Source organism: Biomphalaria glabrata, chromosome 10, assembly GCF_947242115.1.
Source record: "Biomphalaria glabrata chromosome 10, xgBioGlab47.1, whole genome shotgun sequence".
Taxonomy (NCBI): domain Eukaryota; kingdom Metazoa; phylum Mollusca; class Gastropoda; family Planorbidae; genus Biomphalaria; species Biomphalaria glabrata.
In genome coordinates this window covers 21,685,378-21,713,332 of record NC_074720.1, presented here as the reverse complement: position 1 = coordinate 21,713,332, position 27,955 = coordinate 21,685,378, and the positions used below count along the sequence as shown (strand labels likewise).

The window sequence follows — 27,955 nt, the reverse complement described above, 5'->3', positions numbered from 1 at the left end:
GGAATGTAATCCACTCAACTAGGTAGATAATCCTCACAAGTAGTTAGACTAGAGTTGACTTAAGTAACTAAGGAAAACATTGGAAACATCAAATAAATGGACATTATTTTAATGAGACTTCCATTTTGCTGTAAATGCCAAAAACAAAAAGTACATGTTGTCAAAAAGAAAAAAAAAGTTTTATTTAGAAAAAAAAAATACTTGAGGAATGGTGGAGATTTGGGTGTATACAAACAAATAAAATCACAGTCTATGGACATAAACTAAATCACAGACTACTAGATCTTGTACAGCATTAGAATTTGGGACTTGGCTCTTCTAAGGAATCTGAGAATGTACGCAAAAACAAAATGTATGAGCAACAAAAAGAGAAATTATTTACATTCAATGAATGCATTGAAGTATCATCATTGACTTAGCTTTGAAAAGTGAAGTAAGAAAAAACTAATGTCAAGTTAACATTTAAAAAGTTAATGGACCACAGAGCAGGTCTTTTAGAATTGAAATATCTCTACGATGCAAGACCAGGACTTAGAACACATTCAGAAGGTAAGCATTCTATCATCTTTCTAATAATTGCTTAAAAATATTTTTATAATGAAATATCTTTTTAAAATAATAAACAAATTTACTAACCTTGTGGGGTACGGGAGTGACCTCTTGATGATAAACCTGACCGCCTTAAGTAAACTTCTTCCTCAGACATGGGTCGTAAGTCTCGCCTGGATATTTTGACAGGTGTAGTTATGCTCCTTGTCTCAGAGGAACTGACATAAATCAAAAAATATATAAAAATATATCTTGACACTAAATATTCATTGTCATTTCAGCCTTAATGGTATTGCTATTATTCTAATGCATTATTTTTTTTTAAAAAGTGTTAACATAACTTTTTGTCTCGCAACTGTAAACTTCTAAAAATTTCATCCAATTGATTCTAAATAAGTGGTGAATTTTTGTTCATTCAACAACTCTTGATTACAGCCTGTGTACATATTCTACATGATCACAACATGTGTACACATTCTATGTGATGAAAACATGTGTACACATTCTGCATGATCAAACCTATGTACAAATTCAATGTGATCGCAAAACATTGTACACATTCTACATGAACATAATCTGTGTACACATTCTACCTGTTAAGAGCTTTTCTGGACGTATTGTTCATTTGACTTTGATTACTATATCTTGGTGTTGCAGGATCTGTGACACTCTTTTGAACATGACTTCTTGGTGTTGCTACTTCAGCATCAAGACTTTGTGTTGAGCTGCCCACTAGACCTTCTGCATCTAAAAATTGATCATTTATTGACAGTTTTTAGTGACAATGTCCTGATTTATTCAAAGATTTAGTGCTTTTTTTATATTTGACACCACCACTGAAACGAAAAATATTAATTTCCCAACACATGGTTTCATCTGCCTCAGTTGACTTGTAAAATATTGCTTTCTTCCTTTATCTGTTAACAGCTAATCTATTATTATTATGCCTAATGTTGTTTCTTCTTCAGCAGTGAAGTTTTAGATTAACCAAAAAAGAAATGCACAGATGGAAAAATTTAAAAAAAATAATTTTTTTAATAAAAATTCACTGCAGAAGAGGACAACTCAATATAACAGGATTAAAACTGTGTATTAGGAAACATAAAAAATTGGAGAAAAAAAACAACACACTAATAAAAAAAAATAATTAAAAAAGTAACAAAAAGCATACAAGTACATGATAAATATAGACTGAGTACAAAATCTAATTTTTGTGATAGAGTTTGAGTAGAATCAGTGAGTCAGGGCTTTAACATTTATATATTTATTATAAAACATTTGATGTTATTACTCATCAAGACTTAACCAAGAGATTATAGAATAGGAAAGCTTATTACCAGAAGGTGAGATCACTCCACTGTAAAGTAATTGCTTAATTTTTGTCCTCATATCACGGGCTGTCTTCTTGTAATAATACAAATCTTTCTCCAAGTTTTGAATCCTACTCACAACAAAACAAATATAGATGAGAATCAAGCTAAATACAAAATCATTAAATAATGGTTTCTGATAGAAAGTCTTTCATTTTGCATTTGATTAGTTCATTTGTCTTTGAATTGAAGTGTTTTCATTTTTGTTTCAGCTCTAAGACATTGTTCAGAAGAAAACTAATATAGTTTTGATATCATTTCTAGAATTCAACATTAATCCTATTAGAAAAATATTTAAACAAAGTAATGATATGACTAAAATATTACAATCTACTATAAAAGTTTAGCAAAATTAAAGTACTTGTCTTTGTTAGCCAGACTGTCTATGTTTGTGTCTCCAACTCTTTCTGTCAACTGATGCATCAATAACTGAATCTTCTGCTCATAGTCTCGTTGCTGCTGTGTCAACTTCCTGTCCAGTTCCATTGCTGATCTCTGCAAGGCTCCTTTCAATTCCATTATAAGTCTATCCTGTTCATCTGTCTTCATCTGATTATAAAATGAATAATCATAAAATATCTATTTAAAAAAGAACAAAAAAGAGCCCTAGAACCTGAATGTAAGAATGATATTTGTGTGCTTTAAAAAAAAAGCTAGTCCTTTGATAAAGTGGGTCATCATGATGAATACTAAAAGATATGTTTTCATTAGGACCACAAGGAATCTGTATCAAGATCATTACATGGCTTCAGAGAGTGATTTATTGAAGTCAACAAACAAATCGAGTTGTTTAGTCTTTCAGAAAATAATGAGATCTTTCATTAGGGATTTACTTCACAAAGTGATTAGTTTTGATAGGAAAAAACAAATATTTTATGGATGCTATGGACAGTATAATTACCCTGCTTAGAAACTACATTTAATACAAACTTGTTCATAGAATTTATTTATGAAACAAAAATATGATTATTAATTATGTATTGTTATTACTTTAATTTGTAATAAAATAAAAAGAGTTTAAACTCCCATCAGAAATAAAACACACACACACTTATTTACCTCCATTTCACTACACCTTAAATGAAGCTTTCTTTCTTCATCTCTTAGACTGACAACTTTATCAAAGTAACGAGACAGAAGAGCTCTGATTTCAACATTAGTCAGTGAGTTTAGTTTCTGCAGTAAATGTTCTTCATTCTGTTTGGAAAGAAAAAGTACATTGAAAACTAATATTTTAAGTTTTCTGTCCATATATAATTGTCTTGTGTAGGCACTAGTTTTATGGACAACATGTTACCTGAATGAGTGAATCAGAAGATTGTCTGACTTCCATTTGTCTGAGATAAATATTTTCATTTTTATAGACAATGGCTGCATCTAAAGCTTCAATGGCTTCATCCATTTCTATAAGCCTGAGGGTAATACATATATAATACACAAGATTTAAAGCACGTCATTGTCTAACTATAAATGTTATGGGGAATAAATATTAGTATTTTAGTTCACTTTTTTATGGTACAATTATTGTCATTTTCTAATAGGCATCTGTATAGTAACTACATTTTAAAATGTGACTAACAAAGCAACATTAGCCCATCTAATGTCTGATACTGTTTAGTTTAATGAAAGTGTCATGTGACAACCAATACAAAATTAACCCAACTAATGTCTGGCACAGTTTAGAGCTTGGTGGACTCAGAAATTTCCTTAAATACAAAAAAATCTCAGACATTATAAGGATTTGAACCTAAGACCCCAAGTTTTGGAAGTGAATCTCTTTTGAAAGAACATTTGAAATAAACAATCAAATTCTAATGCCACAATAACTTTCATTATTTAAAATAGACAAAATTTAAAATAGAAATAGATCAGTATAATATAGTAATATACACACATCTTTAGACAATCTTGATACTATGTAACCTACATTGACTTCATAAGCCCCATACTTCTTTTTTTTTTTTTTTTTTTTCAAGTTGTGTAAAATGTATCTAGAACCACTTACTTTCTTTCTTCCTCGACAGATAAAATTTTTCCTTCTTTTAATTTTTTGTCTAAGTGTGAGCGCTCTTTGTTGATTTTGTCTTTAGTTTTTTGCAACTTTTGAATTTCTTCTATCACATGAGACCTTCTGTCTTCTGTCACTTCTGGCAATTCTTTCTTTTTTTCTTCCAATTTTCTTTCCACACTGTCCAGTTTAGAGGACAGTAACACGAGGCTCTAATAAAGAATAAGCCATATTTATAATACATTTTATTGAAATTTTCATTTTATTTTAAGGTATACAGAGCTTTAAATATAAGCAGATGTGACATTGAATTTATTAGCAAAAGTCAAATAAAAACCTTGTTCAAAGCTTGACTAGATCTCAATTTTTTCATTTCCAGTTCACTTTTCTCAGCAATGATGGCTTCTTTTTTGGCAAGTATTGTTTCTCTTTGTTTAAGTTCCTGCAAAAATTGAGAAAGTCACACAGAATATTTTAAGTACCAAATTATTTGTTTTCAAATAGTTCCATACAAATGAACAATAATACTTATTCTACTTACAATTAAATGATTGCATTAAGTATAAAGATTTCAACTTTTTAAAAAATTTATTTCCAAATTTTCTTCTTGTTTAAGAATGTAAAAATGTGAGTAAATAAAAGAAAACAATTCAATCTTTAGTGAGAAAATTTAAATTAGTGAAATAATGCACCTAAACTAAATTACTAGTATAACTTTTATTGGCTGAATGAATTGTTCAATAAATAAAAAATTTTATTTTTGTATAATAAACAAGACCTACTTGCTCAAGTGTTTCATTTTGTCTGCGCTGCTCCAAGACTTTCTCCACCTCTGCATCCAGCCATTTACGCTGTTCTTCAAGTTTCTCCTGCTCCTCACTACACACACAAGAAACATTTACATATTTTTTTTTTAAAGTATGGTAATGAATGTTAAGAGTTTTAAATAGATCTAAACCCAAAAATTAGAAAGTAATCTTCACCTTAAACATAATGGTATCAAAGGTTTTGTTTATGGTAAACATGTATATATATAAACACCTTGTAATTGGTGGTAGTACACCTGAAGCTGATCGTAACCTTCTTTTAGCTGATGCCAACTCTTCAGTTTTTCTTTTCAACACTTTCTGTGTTTGTTCGTCTCTTATCTCCAAATCTTTGACTCTTTGAACCTCTCGCTGCATTTCTTTCTATCATAAAAAGAAGATAAAATACAAATCTGATTTTCTGTTACATTAAAAAGAAGTGCAGATAAAAGAACAAGGCTTTGAGTGGCTGCTCTTGCCAGACCAGAGTAGATAATGTTTTCATTTGGATCAAAATAATAGAAAGTCAAAGACCAACATTGATAATTATGATCACAAAAAATAAATATATGTATGTATTGATTGCTGTTATTCAGAAAGCAAACTTAACAGTATTGAACCAGTAATTCTAGCAGAATGCATTACATACAAATGTATAACCCCCCTCCCAATGCTTCCACTGACCTCAAGTTTCACTTTTTGTTCCATTTCTTCTTTTAATTTTTTATTTAACTGTTCCTGTTGCTGTTTCATTCTGTCAATGGCTAGCTCCAAATCTTGGATCCTGAGAACAATAATCTGTTAGTGAGTTGATCATATAATGTCTTTATTAAAAATAAATCTTTCCAGAATACAAGAGAGGACTTTAAGCTTCTAGCAGTTAAAGAGAATTATTCTGGAAGCACAACTTTTCTATGAATGGGGAATCTTTTTTTTTTTATTATTATTTTCTGAAATTCCTTCAGAAATGAAGATTATTTCATCCAAGCCCTAACCTATAGCAAGGTGGCAAAGGCAGCGCATAGGGTTTGAACTCTGGACCATCATGATGATAGTCTGAAGCTCGTTCCACATAACCAGGCATCACCAATGTCACCTTGGTAGAGCCTATCCACATAACCAGGCAGCACCAATGTCACCTTGGTAGAGCCTATCCACATAACCAGGCAGCGCCAATGCCACCTTGGTAGAGCCTATCCACATAACTAGGCAGCGCCAATGCCACCTTGGTAGAGCCTATCCACATAACCAGGCAGCGCCAATGCCACCTTGGTAGAGCCTATCCACATAACCAGGCAGCGCCAATGCCACCTTGGTAGAGCCTATCTTAAAATCTTGTGTACCAATCAGGAAGAAAGAAAAAAATAAACACACAAAAAATAATAGAAAGTCAAACCAACATAAACAGTCACCTACTTTTTCTCATGCTGATGGGCAAAGTTTGCAACTTTTTCTGTTTCTTTTTGTTTTTTCTGAAGAGCTGCAACTTTAGCTTTGGCTTCTTCAATTTTTTTCTTGTAGTCACTTGTTACAAAAAAAATAAATGAAATAGGTTAACAATTCAATTCATTTAATTTAAATGGAATAAAAAATATTTTGCCATATGCAACAGAAACTGTATTAAGTATACTTCAATAGTTACATTTCTAATTTCTGAATGTTGGAAACTTCTGCTTTGTCTTTTGTTTCTAACATCTGTAGTGCAGTCTGAACTTCTGCTAATTCTCTCTTTGCTGCCATTTTTTCCTTTTAAGAAGTAAAAAAAAGACAGTTCAACATTCCAAATTAAGTTAGGCTGGGCCTAATGATATACTCAATTTCCTTAGTAATGATTTCTTTTCTTACCTTTTCAAGTCCTTTTATTTTTTCTGCATATTGTTTATTCATGAGCTCTGCATCTTTCTCCGACTTGACTAGTTCCCTGATTAGTTGTTCTTTCATTCTATAAGGTTAAATATATCAAGAATTTTATTCTAATTACAAACTAGAGTTTGCAAACAAAAAAGTTCAAATCTACATATCTTAAAGGGAGTAAAAATATTATGATTACATATTCTTACTACTTAACTTTAATTAACTTAAATTCCATCTATATAGTAATATATCCAACCTCTTATTGTAATTAGATCCCACCTTATATTAATAGAAAGATCTCTGATCTTCTGGTGTGCCTCAAGAGCTTTCAGCTGTGACTGTTTGATGAGTTTCCTGTGTATCTCTGCACTAGACTGGACATCAATGTTGATCAGTCGACTACTCTCTTGATTTTCTCTGGCCCATTCAGCAGATTTTTCTATCAATCGAGTGCTGGACCTTATTAATTCCCTTGACGCTATTGCTGACATTAGAAAAAAATCATACATTAATTAATCAATGCAAAAAAAAAAGTTTCTTTATTTTGGTTGTAATCATATTTTGGAATTAGACACAAAATAAGTGTCAAACAAAATATTTTGACCTACAAATGTTGTGCACTGTCCTAACTCTCTGTCACTTAGTGTATTGATCAAAACCTTGCACTCACTGTTAGTGAAGTCTGTACTTGAGGCACTGTCTTCATTGTTCTGTGCTTTGTTACTTGATTTATCTTCTCTTTGTTTCACATTAAAAGTATTTTTTCTTTGAATCTTTTCATTTTTCCTGAAATATCCCAAAATGTGAATATATCATTTATATTTTTACTACAAATTTGTGAATATGTTTTCAAACATGTAGTATTATTGCATTGCCATACAAAGTTTTGAGTAGAGTGATATTGCTTTCATGCAGTCTACATTTTATACTTTAAAAAAAATATATCATTAGAGCAGCATTTCTCAAAATGTGGGGCGCCCCCGAGAGGTCCTCTCAAGGGTAGTGTGACGTCCTGACAAAAAAACGGAAGGGGGGGAGGGGGGGGATGCCAGTCAATTTCTTTTCCAAGGGGGAAAAAAAGTTTTATTTTTCTGGTAGTTTATCAATCTAGTTTTTATTATTAACACAGTAAAATAGCATTAACACAGTAAAATAGCATTATTAAACATGATTAACAGATTACAATATTTTAAATGTCATTTCATCTTCTAATAAGGACCTTTTAAAATGTATACCATTTGTCTGAGAGGTGTCTTGAAGAAGGCATTTAAAAAATCTCTGCTAAGGTAATTCCTTTTGACTTTCTGATGTCAAAATTCTCCCAAGTATCACACATTGTTATGTTGACAACTTTCATGTGACAAAAAATAAAAAAGGTCCCTAGCAACAAAATAATCTCTTATGATGGTCATGCCCATTACAGACATACCTACGCTATATTTAACTTGAATATATCTCTTTTTTCTTTTATTAGATTTTATTCTGCAATTTTTTTCCTTCTTTATTTTAATTTTTTGTTTTACTTGCACTCTTCTTACTCTAAGACAAAGTGAGTTCTGAGACTCAGGACACAGGAAAAGACTTAACCTGGACCCCAGGGAAGCTTACAGTGCTCCCATATACCCCCTTGTTGGATGGAGAAGGAGCCTGCTGCCTTTCCAGTACTATCTCCAGAAATAATCTTTTCAAGTATACTATACACTTATAAATCACTTACAAAACAAAAATGGAGGAAAAAAAAAGATTCAATGGGCTAGTTTCAATGAACATTCAATATGTAAATTTGGATCCAAATCATACTGTAAATAAATAATCAAAATATAAACAGAAAAATGTGTTATAATTATGTTTTTGGGTTTCTTTTCATTACATTCTAAAAGACCTCCCAAACTGCACTGTGAGAACCTACTAAGAGAGCCAAGTTCCCCAGCTATCCAAACTTCTGGACACCAATAAAACACATGGAAATTAAATTTTAATGTCATCTAATTTAATGAAAGTCAAAGAATAATAATAAAAAAAAACTTTTTGAAAAATATCTTTACAACTTTTCTTTTAAAATGTGTTACATCACTAAAAGTGTACAAGATGAGCATATTCACTTTCCATTTATGTGTAACATGCAGACATTTGTGAGAGCGTAGAGCTAGCTAAAATCTCTGTTGTCCCATTGCTAATATTTTCACAGGGTATTATTTCAACTCTAGTATTCAGTCAGTCAAGTTATTAAGTGATTACTTTTTGAACTACTTTTAAAAGCCTTCAACTCAAGAAAACAATATTTAGTGCTGGGTTTCTTCAGTGGATCCAAGTAGTGTCAAGGTTTCACAGTGACTAGTACAATGTATCCAAATCTCCTATATGCCACATAGCGAAATTTCAATCTAAGTGCCTCGTAAATGCACAGCGACTAAAAACAGTTATAAACTTACTTTATGATTTCATTATTTTCTTCTTCTTCTGAATCTGTAAATGTCTGATGTAGAACCTCATCCGAGTCCTCCAGGCGGCTTATTAAAAGCTGACTTCTGGCTCGGAAACTCTGCATAACTCTCTCCAATGTAAACAGGGCTGGACTTGTTTTAATTAAACGAGATGGTGGACGAAGAAGGTTGCTCTGAAATAAATACAACAAATGAAGGTCTATTTTGCGCTTCCAGGAAGTATAAGTAGCAACAATAGTTATGGAATTTTAAAACATATTGTTTCAAAATCATAGCCAAATGGTAGCAAATGATCATATTAATGTAGTTTAGCTCCTTTTTCAATAAAACTATAAATTCTATAAAATTATTAGCATCATTGCAATGACTTTTGTTAGGCAAGGGTATTTGTGCGTTTCTGCTGCCTTTGAAAGACTATTCACTTAGAAAACAAGGACTTTTCATCCCTCAACCACTATGTCTCTAAACAAAATGCTCCCAAAATACAACTTGCACTACACAAACAAAAGCTAATAAAATTACATCGAGTTTCAAGAAAAAAAAAGTAATTACATCCTCTTTGCTATAATGCATTTTAGCTGGGACTGACTTTGGTCTCTTCCCAGAAAAAACCGGCAGAGACGGCAATGAAGATGTTTCCTCTGTACTGACAGATGATTGATTCAGCATCTGAAAAAAAAAGTTGTTTTTGTTAAGAGTTAGTCTAAAAAATATACGAAAGAAAATAAACACCCCCAAACAAACCAAAAACTATATTTCATAAATAAACTAGTAAGTTTTTAACTTAAAGTAGAAACAAATTAGACCTAGGTTAAGAATCAAACATGGTCAAAGTGAATTACTAAACCTTTAAGGCTGTCTCTAGCTCATCTATTCTGATTTGTTGAGAGATCAGCTGTTCAGCCTGACGCTGACATGCCGATGTCATCTCTGCTAAATGACTCTCTAGAAGCTTGTTGGACTTTTCCTAAATTATGTTTGAAATTAACTCAACAATCACTAGTGTATTAAAATATTTTAAAGGGAAACTCTGTTGGTTTTGACAAATTTTGATATGTGTTTTAAACAACAGATAAGAAATATATTATTCTTTTAATTTTATTTTCAAATAAATTAGTAATTGATGTTTTTCTGATGTAATCTTTCTATCATCCATAACGGTCAGATTTTTTATGTGTTTCTATAGAATGGCCTAAATGTGTAGCCTACATATATCTGACCAGGTTGTTAACATTAGTTGGACTCAAAGTGTAATTACTTTTTTGGCAGGGGTGCGTGTGAATGAAAATGCTTTTTTCCCCTAGATGCTTTGAGTAAATCTATATAATTGTAGATGTAAATCTAGATCTCAGTAATACCACTGGTATGATGGTATCTGTTATATGCTTTGGCACCACATGTGAAAGATATGTGTTACAAACAATGTTGCACAATAAAAAAGGAAAAAAAAAGTAACCATGTTGCACAATAAAAAAGGATGTATTTATATATGTTTTTTTGCCCCCTTCGATTCAAATCTTCAGAAAAGTGTCTACCTTCATTTAAAATTTATTTTTTATAAAGGTCTATACAGTTTGGTCAACATCTTGTAAGCAAAGAATAAAATAGGTGCTGAAGAGTAGATCTGTATGCTTGACTAACCATGTCAGTGTGTCTTTTCTCACCTGATCACTCACCATATAACAAATACTATCATATTGTCATCTTAAAATGACCAACTACACGTAAGAAACTAAAGTTCTATGCTAGCCTTACACTGACCAGTCTGTTAGAATCAGTCAGACACACGATCTATTTACTTTTTGCGACTGGGAGGGGCATGGATGAAAATGTTGCTTTTTTTCCTCAAGTTGGTTATCCGAATGCTTATGGATCTATATCTCCTGTACCAGTGACTACTATCATAGCTATGGACTAGGCCATCACTAAGCCTAACAGCCACTGTAAGAATGAAGCAATACAATTGGTTTCCCTTTCAGTATTGTTGAGGGAAGTAATGTAAGCTCATCCTATAAACAAAATCTCAAAGAACACTGTTGTTGTTTTTTAATGTAAAGAATTTATTGTCTCATTTATTAAATATAACTGCTTCTAAGCATTGAAATTTAAAAAATGGTAAAATGTTTACTATTACAACTTTTTATGCAGAATTTAAATATGTCAATAACTTAAATTTGAAAAACTATCAGAGTTTCCCTTTAATAAATTATATAAAATTTCAAAGATTAAAAAAATGTATAATGAATACATTGTTAAAGAATGTAACTAAAATAAAACTTTAAAAAAATAGAATCTGATTATTTCTATGTGATGATTGATCTTCCCATTTATTCCTGGACAGTACATTTATTAAATCAATCAGTTGTTTGAGGTCGAATAGAATGAAATTGAATTGTCAAGACAAGGAAATGAAAAACAAACATTTTATTTCAATTATCAAACATAAAATAAAAATCTTAAATAAACACAGTGCAAAAACAAAATGCTATTCCTACCACTTCTTTCAGAGTATCATTCAAATGATTGACCTCTCTTGTTTTCTCTGCAAATATTGTTTCATCACTTCTAAGATGGAAACGACACTAGATTGAAAAATATTGCAAATTGAATTCAACATTTTCTTATTGAAGAAAAACATCTTAAGCAGTTTCCTCTATATGAAAGTGAAGAAGACATTAAATGATCTATTAGCATTGGCTGGGCTAATGATCTATTAGTATTGGCTGGGCTAATGATCTATTACTATTGGCTGGGCTAATGATCTATTAGTATTGGCTGGGCTAATGATCTATTAGTATTGTTTGGATGTGCATTAGGCGACTGCTTGTCTATTTCTTACATGTACCACAAACATTTGGTAGTCATTTTATTTAGGGTTGTCTCATTACTCTATTAATAGCCCAGGGGACATAGCTCTTTGTTGGGTGGGGGGGGGGGATAGCTCTACTCCTGCAGGAAGCAGTTCCTATTCTGCTCAGCCTTCTGCTATGGTTTACACCCTAGTAACTGATGGATTGCTACAAAAGGTTTTCAGACATGTATATGAGGTATGAAAGGGTTTCTATAATGTATCTGTTATGACATGATTAGGAATTAGTTATTTGTTTCGGGAATAGGGTAAAGTTTTACTTAGCGACGATGACGTAAAGTGGTTAAAAAACAAGAACGCTCTAAGTGACGCTAAAAAGAAGACGCTTCTTGTAGAGCAGTAGAATAGATACGGATTTACGGACATAGCTGACATCGGACGATTCCCTTCTTGATTATTAAATATATTTGTAGAACAACATCGGCCTTTCGCCGGTGTTACTGAAGTAGTTTGAGTTACCCATTACTTCCAGTCAGACGTAGATCTACACTAGATATATTTCCAAGAATCAACACCGCGCGGAAGCCTTAACAATCACATTCCAATGGGAACATAGTTTGTTTCTAACTTCAATCTTTTTGAAAATACTAAGAAAAGAAAATATCAATGCCTAACCTTTTCTAATTCATGTTGAAGGTTTTGTATAGTCTCAGTCTGTAGCTCTTCATGACACAGTCTATCTGGTACACTGTTCTTAATCTAGTAACAAAAGTAAATAGAGAAAAATTATGGCATTCTTTTCTCTTTGTTCATTTTAAAATATACCATTAAAATATAAATGTAAAAAAAAGCTAAATAGATTGATTCTCAGCTAATAGAACCATACAACCCAATTTATAAACACACAAAATGCAGGAAGAAATCAGTTGAGTTTCTTTCTCTTCCTACTCTAGTAAAACAAAACTTAGACAATGTATAATAGAGCTGTTAGGTAGTTTTAAACATTGTTTTCATAATGTTGAAATGAAGCATGTTTGGTTACATGGTTGTTAAAAATCATAAGTTAAGCAGTTGGCTTTCAATCATCAATTGAAATAAGAGCAATATTTTAGTCTTCATGTAATAATGACTTAGATATCACAGCCTGAATAATGTTTACAGTAGCTCAGTGTTTCAATGTATTTATTTACAAACTGCTAATTAGAAATATTTAGAATTAAATTTATTTTATATAGAATTTATTTGCTTATAGAGATTTTTTTTTAAAAAGAAAAATGATATGCTACTAATAAAGAAAGAACACTGACATGAAGTTGTCACAGCAGAAAGAATTGGAAAAGAGCCTTTGCATCTTTCGTAATATTTTATTTGATTACGTTATTGTATTTGAAAGGTATGCAGTAGTGTTTTATGCATTATTGCTACTTAATTACTTCGTCTTCTGTCCTGGAGTGTCTCTAGAACTAGACCTTTTTACAAGGCAATGAATTCAGATCGAACCCACTAGAAGTTTTAAATAGGTTTACTTCTTGAGAATCCATCTATTTGATTTTTTAAAAAAATGTTATTGGGAATTTAAAAACCTCCTCCAGTAAGTCCATCCAATCTTTAAGCCTGAGATTCTGACTCTTCGAAACAATATCTCTTTCTTGAATGTCCAGTATATGCTTGTAGGCCTCTTCAGCTATCATTCTGTAATTGGCACATTCTACTTGTAATCTAGAAAGTAAGAACATAAGACACAAGACATTATAATATGGTAGAAGAACATACACACATTATCCATGCACTTGATAAAAAAATGTTTACTCATCCATTGCAGTTTTCTGAATAGATTTCCATAACTTTTATTTGATGAGAACAATAGGTTAATTAACAAGGTGTAAAATTAAACAGTCACATTACATTCAATTATGCAAAAAATTGGTTTGGAAAAATCTCATTTCGTCTGCGTCACTATTAAATGAATTGTCAGTAGTTTCACTCATTTCTTAAGACATTCTGCTTTGAAAATCTACACACTATAACAAGACAAGTCTTTAAGAGTCTAAGTAAGGTCAGCACAAATAAGGTCATGTTACAGAAGAAAAAAATATTGAGCTTTACAAAAAATTCCAAAACCTAAATTGGACAAATTTGTCCACATTACATTGATTATAGCTATAAATCACTGAACATTAAAAAAAAAAAAAATGCCCTAATTCTTCTGTCTAACTAAAGTAAGTATCTTAGGAAAGTTTTATTTTATAATTATATTATTATCTAAAATAAAATGTGTATCTATTTGAGTCATCACAAAAACTTTTGTATTTCCTTAGGATATAATTAGAACAGTGGGTGAGTGAACATGAATGTGTGATAGGCAAGGCTATTAAAAAGAAACAAGATACTATAATTTTAAAAAAAAGAGAACAAAATTAGAATAAGAGAGAAATAAAGACACACAGTTAAAAAAATAACTATATGGAAAGTGTCCTGAGCATGGATAAAGCCATTAGTGAGTGTAAGGAAATGAAGATCGAGATCTATATAAATTCTATTTACTTTGAAATTTTCTCTTCTAAGTCCTTATTGTTGACAAACTGGACCTGATTTTCCTGATCTGGGTACATACTCATAGTTGTCCTTTGTCTGGCCAGTTCTTCTCGTAATGCCTGCAGGTATTTCAAGACAATAACATAGACACAAAATATATAGAATAAGATCAATGCCTATTTTCAATTAGCTTTAATGCACAAAGTTATTCAATATATTTTACTAGTTGACTTACTTTGATTTCAGACTGCATTTCTTCAAATCTTATTGACTGAATGTCTCTGTTGATAATTGGTTTATTTCTGATGTTTCTGGCCTGAATCAAACAATGTTAAATACAGCTTGACAAATAAATTTTAGAATTTGCCATTATGTTAAGACAAAAATGTATTTAAAAATAAAGCCAACACTTACCCTGTTTGCATATTTCAGAGAGTTGAGAGATTCATCAAAGCTTGAAGACGATGGACTTACACAACAAATCATCAAAGTTTTGGCATTGCCACCTAATGAGTCCTGAAGTTAATCAGTAGGGCTAGATTATAATGTTATAATGTAACGAGAAGTGTATAACTTGTTTTTTTATTCTAATAATAATCATCAATGCTTACATTCAAATATTCCATTTATTCTAAACAATGCTCAATGAAAAGGTTTATAACAGTTTGATATCTTTTTAATTGAAACTTACAAATAAATTACAAAAGCTGAACCATTTTAACAAATACTTCAAGAGATTTATATATAATAATAATCAATTTATAAACCTTTAAAAGTCTGGTAATTTTAGAATCTCTGTAAGGAATATGTGTTGGCTTTTTTTTCACATCACCAAGAGCACTGATAACATTTCCAAGTGACAGTAAACCTGAGTTGATGTAGATAGATTCTGGAAACAAAAAAAATTCAAATAACTACATAAAAGTAGCTTTTCCAATATAATTTTTGAATCTATGAATTGTAGATAACAATGAATTCTGTGCAATTACTAAAATGTTATGATTTTACAGATGGCCAGAAATGATGTATATTTTAAGTCCCCAAAAATATATATATTTACCTTTAAACCTGTCCCCTATGTTTCCAGTTTTATGAGCTCTCTCTGAACCAGCCAGATCAACAAAACAAAACTTACCACTCATGTAATGGCTAATGTCTAGAGAGATAGAAAAAAAAGAAAAGAAAAAAAAAGAGGGGGGGGGGGAGGTAGAAGTTAAACATTGTACATGCAAAGAAATCATAGAATTTGTTTTGTTAGGAGATAAATCTAAAACATTCAAAGTCTATACAGGGTCATAGTCTGATCCAAACAACAGGGGGAAAAAAAGCAAAATACCTTCATTTTCTAAGCCGTCCACATTGCTTGATGTCAATTGTTTTTTACTTTTCTCTTTTATACACTCTGGCTCAGACCAGTTTTGACCTAATCAAAAGAATTTTTTTTTAGTGCTATTAAAAGTGACTTCTTAGAGCATATCATTTAAATTCAGTAAATGTGAGAGAGATGACTGTTATTTAGTTAGGAGGTTTAATGTATAAAGTTCATGAACAAACCAATAACTACTGTAAAAATAGAATGAGATCTGCTGGACTGTTCATTCATTTGTGTAAATCCTGTATGGCGAGCAGCAGATCCTGACTCCAGTAGTGACATGACTTCATCCAGACTCTCACATTCAACCTCTCTGGCTCCAACAATAACTAAATACACAATACAGTACATCTGTTAAACAGTGCCACATTTTCTTTAAACATATTATTTATACATTTTACAAGTGTTACAAGATGTACTAGGATTTGACTTTGCCCTTTAGCTCATTGTCAATAAAATGAAATGCACAAAAATCTAAACCTGTAAATAATGGGAGATAATTTGTTCTAGATTTTCCATCATCGAATGAAACTATAATTAAACTAAAAATTACAATGTATTAATCTTTTGAAGTTATCTTTTATGTAAAAAGTCACTTATGAGTGGTGAAGTGTATGAAGTCAGTAAATAAAAATATACCTTGACCTTATGAGTGGTGAAGTGTATGAAGTTAGGAATTCCATTTAAGGAGCTTGCCTCCTGAATCTTTAGAATTTAAAAATAAAGATATTGGAAAGTCCCTTAGTCACCCCTCTTCAATGAGTACAAGAAGTAAAAGGGTTAACTCATAGTGGAGGTCACTTGACAAACTTTGTATACAGAATCTTTTTTTTTTTTTTTTTTTTTCAAAATGGCGCTGCACTGTGGCGAGATGCAATTTGTGCTTTCATTATTCATTATTATTTCTTTGCTGGATGTATATTGAATGTTCTTTTGTAGTCAGTTATGCAGATGAAGACTTCTGTTTTCAAGGTGGGCTCCACAATGAGTATTTACATTAAACGTTTTATTAGATCTAGACTTGTTCAACTTTGGTTATTTGGTTAGGAATAAAAGAAGAAAAATGGCGAGCCAAGATGGCGGCCGTTCTAGTACTAGATCTATTCATTATAGTAAAGATCAACTCCTCGGACTTCGTTCAAAGAGGAAGCCTCTTCCACCGTGTTATGCACATATAAATTGTTTCTACCCTTCCTCTATTAGTACAAGGAAAAGAGGGAAAAAAAGAGGACTACGGCAAACACTGAGAAGAAGAGGGTTTCGCCCACCACTTCCTACGATTATTCTAGCTAACGTCCGCTCAATAAGAAATAAAGTGGATGAGATATGTGCCCATATACGCTACGACCACGTATTTAGGGAAAGTTGTCTATTGGCTTTTACTGAGACATGGTTAGAGGAGGATGACAACGACAACCTGATTGCTATTGATGGTTTCTCTTGCGTGAGATCTGACAGAACGGCTGAGTCTAAGAAGAAGAAAGGTGGAGGGCTTTGTGTGTACATCAACCTCAAATACTGTACCAACTACACGGTTAAAAAGAGAATGTGCTGTCCGGATCTAGAACTACTGGCGCTCTCATTGAGACCTTTTTATTTGCCACGAGACTTTGGTGTTATTTACATAGTCCTGGTTTATGTTCCGCCTACAGCCAAGACGGAAGTTGCAGCTGCAATCATCGCTGACGTAGTGCATGAGTTTCAGACAAGGTCACTGGACGCACCAGTAGTTATACTGGGTGATTTTAATAAATGCACTTTGAAGGTTGACCTACCCACCTTCTATTAACACATTTCATGTCCGACAAGAGAAAACAGAACTCTGGACTTATGTTATTGTAACATCAAAGGAGCATTCACATCTCGTGAAAAGCCACCACTAGGATCATCGGACCACAAAACAATACAACTGCTGCCTACTTACCATACAAAACTTAAAGAAGGAAAAATCATTCAAAAAAACGTACAAGAATGGACACAAGACAATATTCTCAAACTACAGGGATGTCTAGACTGCACTGACTGGAATTTGTTCAAAGAGACCACTTCAAATCTGGAAGAATGGGTCGATGCAGTGACAAATTACATCAAATTCTGTGAAAACATGTGTGTCAGCAGTAAGAGCATCAAGATATACCCAAACAATAAACCATGGGTCACTGCAAAAATAAAACGGGAAATAATCAAAAAGAAAAGAGCATTTATGAGTGGCAAAGGACAGACAAGGAAAATTGCTCAACGAAATCTCAACGTCGTTCTTGAGGAAGGGAGGAGGAACTACCTTACCAAGCTGGAAGACTCAATTAATACAAGTGACATGAGACAGGCGTGGGGCATCATGAACAAAATGGCAGGAGCACAAGTCAAATTTAAAAATAATCTTGCTACAAGAGACGAAAAAACATTGGCCAACGAGTTAAATGATTTCTATTGTCGCTTCGACACGAAAGATTTTAATTATCTAAGACTCAAAGCCCTTGAGGATGTCAATGTTAACAACTGCTTAGAATTAGCGATTACTAAAGAGCAAGTTTGTAACATTTTCAAAAACGTCAACCCAATGAAAGCTGGTGGGCCTGATGGAATAAAAGGGCGAATCTTAAAAGAATGTGCTGAACAACTAGCTGAACCTTTCCAAGATATTTTTTCTACTTCATTACTAAACCATGAGATACCACCTGTGTGGAAGTCATCTATAATTGTACCTGTGCCAAAGGTTTCCAAACCGAAGGAAATGAATGACTATAGACCTGTTTCACTTACTTCCATTGTGTCTAAATGTTTAGAAAAATTGGTTAAAATGTTTCTTCTGAATGATCTTTGTAATAAGTTAGACCCTTTACAATTTGCTTACCAAAAGGGTAAAGGTGTAGACGATGCCATCCTAAATATTTTAAACTGTGTCTACAAACATCTGGACTTACTGAACACTTATGTAAGATTGCTCTTTATGGATTTCTCATCAGCTTTTAACACTATACAACTTCATTTACTCATTGAAAATATGAAAGCGTTGCAGATTAGTCCATACATAATACTATAGGCTAATGAATTTTTGACCCAGAGAGCTCAGAGGGTTAGGGTAAACAATGTTATATCTAATGAACGCATAGTTAACACAGGGGCGCCCCAGGGGGCTGTAACATCGCCATTGTGGTTCATTTTGTACACCAATGATTTTAAATCCGATAGTTCTTGTTGCTCCTTCACAAAATTCGCTGATGATGCGGCTCTTCTTGCCCTGCTCTCAGAGAGCTCAGACGTAAATGAGTATTTCAAAGAATTAGAACACATTGAGGAATACTGTAAAGATAATTTTTTATTATTAAATGTAAAAAAAAACAAAGAAATGATAATCGATTTTCGTAGGGACAAGAAGGAAAATGATATTGTTTCTGTAGCTGGAGAGACTATTGAAATTGTGCAAACCTTTAAATACCTTGGTACTATCCTAGACAATAAACTAAATTTTACTGCAAATACTGATTATATCAGCAAAAAAGGGCAGCAAAGATTACGACTACTAAGAAAACTGTCCTCGTTTAATGTTAGCGAAAAGGCCTTGGCTATGTTTTATCACGCTCACATCTGCAATATTTTAAGTTTCAATATCACTGCCTGGTATGGCAATCTGAGCATTAAAAATAAAAATAAACTTAATAGAATCCTAAATGCTGCTGGCAAAATCATTGGCAAAAAACAAACCCCATTTGGGCAGTTGTTTGAGACAAACATCTATAAAAAAGCTAACAAGATCCTCGAAATAAAGAATCACCCTTTGTGTCAGGATTTTGTGATTTTATCATCACAAAAGAGATACAAGACACAGATAGCAAAGACAAACAGACACAAACACTCTTTTGTTCCCCTGGCAATCAAATCATTAAATAAGAACAATCTGGTATAAACTTTGTCACATGTAAATTATGAGTGAGTCTGGTGTGAATGTACACTTTGGTTTCTTATAGTTATAATGTTTTTTGTTTGGTGTAATGCACAAATTGTAAGACAAATTTCCTTACGGATAATAAAGATTATTATTATTATTATTATTATCTCTTTAACAATTGTTATATAGACCTTTATGTCAGAAATGAAAACTGCTATAATGTGATTAAAGAAGAGCTTTCAAGAATATTTCACCCAAACTACTTAAGTCTGAAAAACAATAACTACTATTTACACAAACCCATTTGAAAATTAAGTGAAATTATGAGTGCATTTCATACTCCATTATTTTCTAAAGTGTACAGTAATATAGTAAATACAATATTAAGACTGTTAGGTCATGTGATCGAAAACTGACCTGTATTTCCTTTACTGTCTTCTCGAACATGAAGGTCTTTAGGAGAGGTCTCTAGACTTAATAAGTCTCTTAATTCTTCCATGTAGATCTCAATGTAGGAGACATGTACAGTAAATGTCTTATTCTCAGTCATCTACAAACAACAAAGTAAGTACTAGGTCATGTACAGCACACAAAGTAAGTGGTCATGCTCAAACATCTACAACATAAGTGCTCAGTCATCTACAGCAAAGAAAGTGCTCAATCAAGTAGAGCCCATACAAAACTGCTTATTAAATTTGACATTAATTTCAGATGTTAACATCATGTTTCTATATAATAGTTGACTGATTACAGTAAGAACCTTAAAAAAACCAACGAAGTGCAATGTCATAAACAAACCTCCATGATTTTAAACATATGAGTCAATGCACGTGGAATGATTCCATATTCATCTTCTGTTAATGGAGTGATGTCTCCTCCACCTATTGTGTAGGTTTTGCCAGATCCCTGTATAAATAATGTCTCATTATGCAAAAAAAGTAATTATTATAATAAGAATAATAATATTTAGTCAAGTAGAGATAAGTACAATTTATCAACCCTCCATTTGTTTAATATTCATGACTCAGTTATGGGATAGGAAAAGAAAGGTTATAGAATAATAGAAGAAAAGTTATATAATAGAAGAAAAGTTATATAATAGAAGAAAAGTTATATAATAGAAGAAAAGTTATATAATAGAAGAAAAGTTATAGAATAGAAGAAAAGTTATAGAATAGAAGAAAAGTTATGGGACAGGAGAAGAAAGTGTATGGGTAGGAGAAGGAAAGTTATGGGACAGGAGAAGAAAATGTATGTGGTAGGAGAAGAAAATGTATGTGGTAGGAGAAGGAAAGTTATGGGACAGGAGAAGAAAATGTATGTGGTAGGAGAAGAAAGTGTATGTGGTAGGAGAAGAAAATGTATGTGGTAGGAGAAGAAAAGTTATGGGACAGGAGAAGAAAATGTATGTGGTAGGAGAAGAAAAGTTATGGTACAGGAGAAGAAAATGTATGTGGTAGGAGAAGAAAAGTTATGGGACAGGAGAAGAAAATGTATGTGGTAGGCGAAGAAAAGTTATGGGACAGGAGAAGAAAATGTATGTGGTAGGAGAAGAAAATGTATGTGGTAGGAGAAGAAAAGTTATGGGACAGGAGAAGAAAGTGTATGTGGTAGGAGAAGAAATGTTATGGGACAGGAGAAGAAAATGTATGTGGTAGGAGAAGAAAAATTATGTGACAGGAGAAGAAAATGTATGTGGTAGGAGAAGAAAGTGTATGTGGTAGAAGAAGAAAAGTTATGGGACAGGAGAAGAAAATGTATGTGATAGGAGAAGAAAAGTTATGGGACAGGAGAAGAAAGTGTATGTGGTATAAGAAGGAAAGTTATGGGACAGGAGAAGAAAATGTATGTGGTAGGAGAAGAAAAGTTATGGGACAGGAGAAGAAAGTGTATGTGGTAGGAGAAGAAAGTGTATGTGGTAGAAGAAGAAAAGTTATGGGACAGGAGAAGAAAGTGTATGTGGTAGGAGAAGAAAAGTTATGGGACAGGAGAAGAAAATGTATGTGGTATGAGAAGAAAATGTATGTGGTAGGAGAAGAAAAGTTATGGGACAGGAGAAGAAAGTGTATGTGGTAGGAGAAGAAAGTGTATGTGGTAGAAGAAGAAAAGTTATGGGACAGGAGAAGAAAATGTATGTGGTAGGAGAAAAAAATGTATGTGATAGGAGAAGAAAAGTTATGGGATAGGAGAAGAAAGTGTATGTGGTAGGAGAAGAAAATGTATGTGGTAGGAGAAGAAAATGTATGTGGTAGGAGAAGAAAACATATGTGGTAGGAGAAGAAAAGTTATGGGACAGGAGAAGAAAGTGTATGTGGTAGGAGAAGAAAATGTATGTGGTAGGAGAAGAAAATGTAGGTGGTAGGAGAGGAAAAGTTATGGGACTGGAGAAGAAAATGTATGTGGTAGGAGAAGAAAAGTTATGGGACAGGAGAAGAAAATGTATGTGGTAGGAGAAGAAAAGTTATGGGACAGGAGAAGAAAGTGTATGTGGTAGGAGAAGAAAAGTTATGGGACAGGAGAAGAAAATGTATGTGGTAGGAGAAGAAAAGTTATGGGACAGGAGAAGAAAGTGTATGTGGTAGGAGAAGAAAATGTATGTGGTAGGAGAAGAAAATGTATGTGGTAGGAGAAGAAAAGTTATGGGACAGGAGAAGAAAATGTATGTGGTAGGAGAAGAAAATATATGTGGTAGGAGAAGAAAATGTATGAGGTAGGAGAAGAAAAGTTATGGGACAGGAGAAGAAAGTGTTTGTGGTAGGAGAAGAAAAGTTATGGGACAGGAGAAGAAAATGTATGTGGTAGGAGAAGAAAATGTATGTGGTAGGAGAAGAAAATGTATGTGGTAGGAGAAGAAAAGTTATGGGACAGGAGAAGAAAGTGTATGTGGTAGGAGAAGAAAAGTTATGGGACAGGAGAAGAAAATGTATGTGGTAGGAGAAGAGAATGTATGTGGTAGGAGAAGAAAATGTATGTGATAGGAGAAGAAAATGTATGTGGTAGGAGAAGAAAAGTTATGGGACAGGAGAAGAAAGTGTATGTGGTAGGAGAAGAAAATGTATGTGGTAGGAGAAGAAAATGTATGTGGTAGGAGAAGAAAAGTTATGGGACAGGAGAAGAAAGTGTATGTGGTAGGAGAAGAAAAGTTATGGGACAGGAGAAGAAAGTGTATGTGGTAGGAGAAGAAAAGTTATGGGACAGGAGAAGAAAATGTATGTGGTAGGAGAAGAAAAGTTATGGGACAGGAGAAGAAAGTGTATGTGGTAGGAGAAGAAAAGTTATGTGACAGGAGAAGAAAGTGTATGTGGTAGGAGAAGAAAAGTTATGTGACAGCAGAAGAAAGTGTATGTGGTAGGTGAAGAAAGTGTATGTGGTAGAAGAAGAAAAGTTATGGGACAGGAGAAGAAAATGTATGTGGTAGGAGCAGAAAAGTTATGGGACAGGAGAAGAAAATGTATGTGGTAGGAGAAGAAAAGTTATGGGACAGGAGAAGAAAATGTATGTGATAGGAGAAGTCTGAGATGACCTATACAACAAGTTGAAGCTAACAATGTTAAACACCCAACACTACAAAATTAAAAGGTGCTTGTTTGTAAGAAGAGTAATACTATAAGACAAAGACAATTTTGTAGATATCAACATAACCTTTATAGTCTATATAAAAGTTGGCAAGAAAAATATCCTCACTTGAAATATTAACTAAAATAAATTTAGAATTCAAAAATAATTAAAAGTGGATATACTGTCTGTCCATATGCAAATACAGTTGCATTGTATCCATCAAATATACTGTGTACTAATGGCTCAACACATAACGTATACACATCCTATAGAAAAAAGAAATGGAACAATTAAAACACAATTAATGAATTGAATAATATTTTAAATGTAGAAATAGCTTTGTCTTTCTTTTAATTTGTTTAAAAAGAATAATTTTTTTGTTCAATATTGGTAATAAAAAAAATGTTGTTTTTTTTTACACACAATTTCTCAGAATGTGTCCCTACCTGTTGTGATGTATTAAAGAGGACATGATCAAAAGTAAAAGCCTTGTCAGTGCCAACAATGACTTGATTGGGACTCCCTCCCATCCGAATGCATACTTGTTCACCATTTAGTTTTTCTTTTCCTAATAAAGGTCTGACCTGCAGAGGTTTATTATTGAAACCAATTGAAAATAAATTCATACCTGTTAAAATAACACTAAAAAATATATACAAAAAGATAATATATAAAAAAAAAAAGATAGAAAGATAATTTTATTTATTAAATACAATTAATTTAATCAATGAAAAGAAAGCTTTTTTTTATAATATTGATGAAACGTAAAAAAATAATATATGAAAAGAAAGCTTTTTTTATAATATTTTAAAAACGTAAAAAAAATAAGCTATCTGAAAATTGATTCAATTTGGCTTAACACACAGCTAATTGAATTTAATGTGAAAACGTTTTTAAAAATTAACCCACAGCCATTAATGGACAACACTAAAAAGGGGGGGGGGGAAGAACCACTTTATAAGGAAAGCATTTTGTAAACAATAGGAAATATAAACTGCATACAACAGCTTTCAGCAAGACTTGTTGCTCTATGCAGAAAATATACTAATTTGACTAACCCAAAATGTGTATGAAAAGAAAAAAAAAAGAAAAACATTAAAAATAAATACTTTTTAAAAAAACAAAGCTTATATTAAGTGTAATTGTATTAATTAGTTTGGATCAGTCATGTAATTATATGCATGATTGACCAATAGTTTTTGTTTAGTATTTAGCTTTCTCAATGTGCTATGATCCTATCACTTGTTTGGACCAGTTGTGAAAGGGGGAGGGAAAAAGGGGGTATCTTGGTGAATGTTTACATGATCGTTTATTAAATGCATCAAAAAGTTTTCACTCAGGGCTCGAGTCCTCAATAGGACTAATTCAGTTTGTACCACCTCATCTGTCAAGTAAGATTTCTTTCCCTTGTACAAGCAAGATCCCAAACAAAATAATTAATTACCAATAGTTATTTAACAAATTGTTAAAACTTTTTTTTATTGATTCTTGTGTTGTCAGGTAAAAGAAATAATTGTGCAAAATTTCGCTTAATCCGAGATTGGGTGCAGGAGAAATAACATGTACAAACTTTTTACCATAAAGACAGCAGACAGACAGAGTGAGTTTATATAAGCTTTGTAAAAAAGACTGCAAACCAAAATTTACATTTAAGAGCATAAGGAATCAAGTCATACAAATTCAAACTCCTAAACACAATCTACATCTTTTGCCCTGTTTCCAAAATCTTAATAAACATTTTTGTGCTCGACATGATGGAAGTATGAACCTAGTCAAATTGTTAACAGTGTTACCATAATAAGATGAAAAAGTGAATGGACATAGTTAAATTGTCACTTTAGAAAAAACAAATTTACCCGGACTGCAACTTTGACATTGACTTCCTGCATCATTCAAAAATGCCCTTTTTACTTTGAATTAGAAAATAAAACAATCTAGATAAAAAAAAAAAACACAAAATAATAATAATAATTTTTTAACTAAAAGAAAAATTTATGCTTAACAAGTATTTATCATACCTATAGATAATAGTATAATACAAAATGGTAACTTAGCTGTAAAGAAATTAGTTTTTAAAATCTATTTAATACAGCAAATTTAAATAGAGCAAGAAACCAATAGACAAAAAACAGACTGGATTGGCCATACAATGTGAAATGTTCCAAAGCAGGCTTTAAACTGGGAAAAGAAAGACTGGGAGACCAAAGCATACATTGGGGTGATGAATACAAAAAGAAGCAAAGATGGCAGAATTGTCATTGTCCTGAACACAGTATAATGGCGAAGTGCTGTTATGGCCCTATGCTCCACTGGGAGTCAAAAGGACTAAGACAAAATGAAATAATAATTTATGATTTTTTAAACATTATTTTCAGTGAAATACAGAATTTAAAAAAAAAAACATGTTTGTTTTCTTATTAGAGTAATTAATTTTAGCATTTCTGTAACATCCAAAGAGCATTTAAAATCTGATGTCAAGAAAATGTAGTCTTATTATATCTATATCTATCATTTATGTTTATCAGAACTAAAAGAAGTCCACCTGCCCTGATAAAACATGAAGCGAAACTAAAAGTGCTATAAATATAATGTTAATATATAAAATGCAAAAAAGGCAACTTATATTTTTTCCTTAAGCCTTTGCTACACTAATCAGCTGAGGTTTAAAATCTGAGTTTTTTCTCTCTAGAAATAAATTGCCTTACTAAGCTGACAAGCTCTATCTACCCCTTTTTTTTTTATATATACCACTAACCTTTTTGAAGAATGTTATTAGATACTAAAGAAAAACTTTGACATCAAGATTTCATTAAGAATTATTATTTGGATTTACCTCTATATCTAGATTATATAAAATGCTTTTAAGTAGCAAAAAAATTTAATGCATTTCAAGGAACTTGTTTTATTGTATGTAAGTATATTTAACTATTATTGGCCACAATGTTAAAGTTAAAGGCATTAAAGGCTATATCTTGATAATAAGTCTACAAAAAATAATAATAATTTTAACATAATTTTAAAAAATAACATGGAATTTTTTTAAAAATCGGCTACATAGATCTAAATGTAGTCCAATGGATCTAGGCCCAAGATTTGGCTATGAACTGTAGATCTAGTACTAGATCAAACTATATAAAGACTAGTCTGAGTCATGTAGATCTAGTACTATAGATCTAACTAAGTTAAGTTATGTCGATCTCTTACTAGATCTAAATCTAACTAAAGTCTAAAAACTAAGTCATGTAGAATCTAGTAGGCCTACTAGAGCTAAATACAAATTAAGTCATGTATATCTATAAAATATACTTAGACTTATATATAGTTGTAGTAGATCAAAATTCAAATTTAGTAATAACAATAAAAAAGTAAAGTTTCCCTTTTAGACCTTGAGACCTTAGGGCAGATGACATAAAGGTCATCTGTTTCTGTGGCCTATAGTGTCATGTGGCAAGCACAATGCCCAACCACCTTTACTTTTCCACAAATATTTATAATGTCAGGTACCCATTAGAGCTGGGTGGACTCAGGCGCGCTCAAAGATCCTGAAATTAAAAATCCAAGTCTTCAACAGGATTGAACCCAGAACCCCCCAGTTAGGAAGCATAGCGCTTTACCGCTCAGCCATCGTGCCTCATTTATAACAATACTCATACTGTATTAGTCTGTTATATAAGGTCTAGATTAATCTCTTCTCAAGAGAATCTCTATCTTATACTATACTATTACACAGAATTATAGACATTACATAGTAGTAGAGATCTAGATCTAAATGTCACTGTCAAAAAAAAAAAAAAGAACTAGATTGTCCAGACTAGACTATATCTATAGTACAATAGTGGTATATATTTAATATTAAATTATTATTATTAATATATTATATATAATATTTAATAAGATATATAATATAATAGAATGTAATGTAGAATCATCTAGAATGTAGTATAATAATCATTTTAATGACATCCATTGATTATGACATTTAAATTTATTATTATTATGATAATTATGACTCAATATTATTATATAAAATAATTATATATAAGAAGATAAATTAATAGTAATAATAGTTTAGTTACATTCAAAATCTTGTTCTATATAAGATCTAGAGAAATAATTTAAAGTTAAGTCCAGATAGAGTCTAATAGATTTAGAATCTACACTCTAGGACTAATATGGCAGTATGGGTCTATAAACATGTAACTTGGCGTCTATAACAACGCAGACTCAAAGAGTTTTACTAAAGTAATTACTACACTAAAGACGGTAAGTAAAAGAAAACACCATAAGTCAAAGTCTACTATCGTTTGTATAGATCTAAAATTGAATGTAATTTATGATTTAATTAAATATAAAATCTTCTTTGCGATTACATAGATTTAGATCTAATGATAAGCTTAGTCTAGTTTAGATCTATTTGAGTATTTCATACATTATTTTATGATTATGTTGTTCTGTTTATTAACCGGAAATGCCTTTCGAGGCTTTTTTTTTTTTTTTTTTTCAAAAGACGTTTGGATCTAGAGTATGATCTAGCTAGAGTTATAGATCACAGACCTGTATCTTCTAGACCCTATAGATTATATGATGATAGATATATGTATTTTCAAGCGTTGTATGAGTCGACGCACCTGCGCTACACCCGTTGATTTGTTACTATTGTTTATTATAGCCGGATTTGTTGCTGGGCTTTATATTGTTTATTGTGGCCGTAACACGGCAAATACTGCATTCCTCACTAATCTTCGGACTATTGAAAAGTAG

General features: G+C 32.0%; 1 protein-coding gene across 7 annotated transcripts; it reads right to left on the bottom strand.

The window, feature by feature from the left end:
* Positions 1–93: 93 nt before the first annotated feature.
* On the bottom strand, positions 94–27,682 carry LOC106075083 (kinesin-like protein KIF27). Of its 7 annotated transcripts, none has more exons than XM_013236001.2 (36): positions 27,624–27,682; positions 25,051–25,128; positions 23,641–23,778; positions 23,377–23,460; positions 20,435–20,542; positions 20,054–20,186; positions 15,930–16,076; positions 15,712–15,798; positions 15,436–15,531; positions 15,143–15,264; positions 14,790–14,891; positions 14,611–14,691; positions 14,385–14,494; positions 13,424–13,559; positions 12,516–12,599; positions 11,527–11,613; positions 9,879–9,998; positions 9,584–9,700; positions 9,020–9,204; positions 7,258–7,373; positions 6,867–7,071; positions 6,579–6,675; positions 6,376–6,479; positions 6,150–6,257; positions 5,418–5,517; positions 4,969–5,117; positions 4,710–4,806; positions 4,265–4,369; positions 3,925–4,139; positions 3,217–3,331; positions 2,979–3,116; positions 2,281–2,468; positions 1,887–1,993; positions 1,143–1,296; positions 637–767; positions 94–327 (listed from the first exon to the last, which is right to left on the bottom strand). In XM_013236001.2, the coding sequence occupies exons 2-36, from the start codon at positions 25,084–25,086 to the stop codon at positions 296–298; spliced, it is 4,134 nt and encodes a 1,377-aa protein (XP_013091455.2). In that variant the 5' UTR covers positions 25,087–25,128; positions 27,624–27,682; the 3' UTR covers positions 94–295. The 7 variants fall into 7 exon arrangements, with proteins under 7 accessions (XP_013091455.2, XP_055899314.1, XP_055899316.1 ...); XM_056043339.1 differs by having other exon boundaries at positions 25,051–25,104; positions 27,624–27,669; XM_056043341.1 differs by lacking the exon at positions 27,624–27,682 and adding an exon at positions 27,565–27,617 and having other exon boundaries at positions 6,867–7,065.
* Between the last annotated feature and the right edge of the window lie 273 nt (positions 27,683–27,955).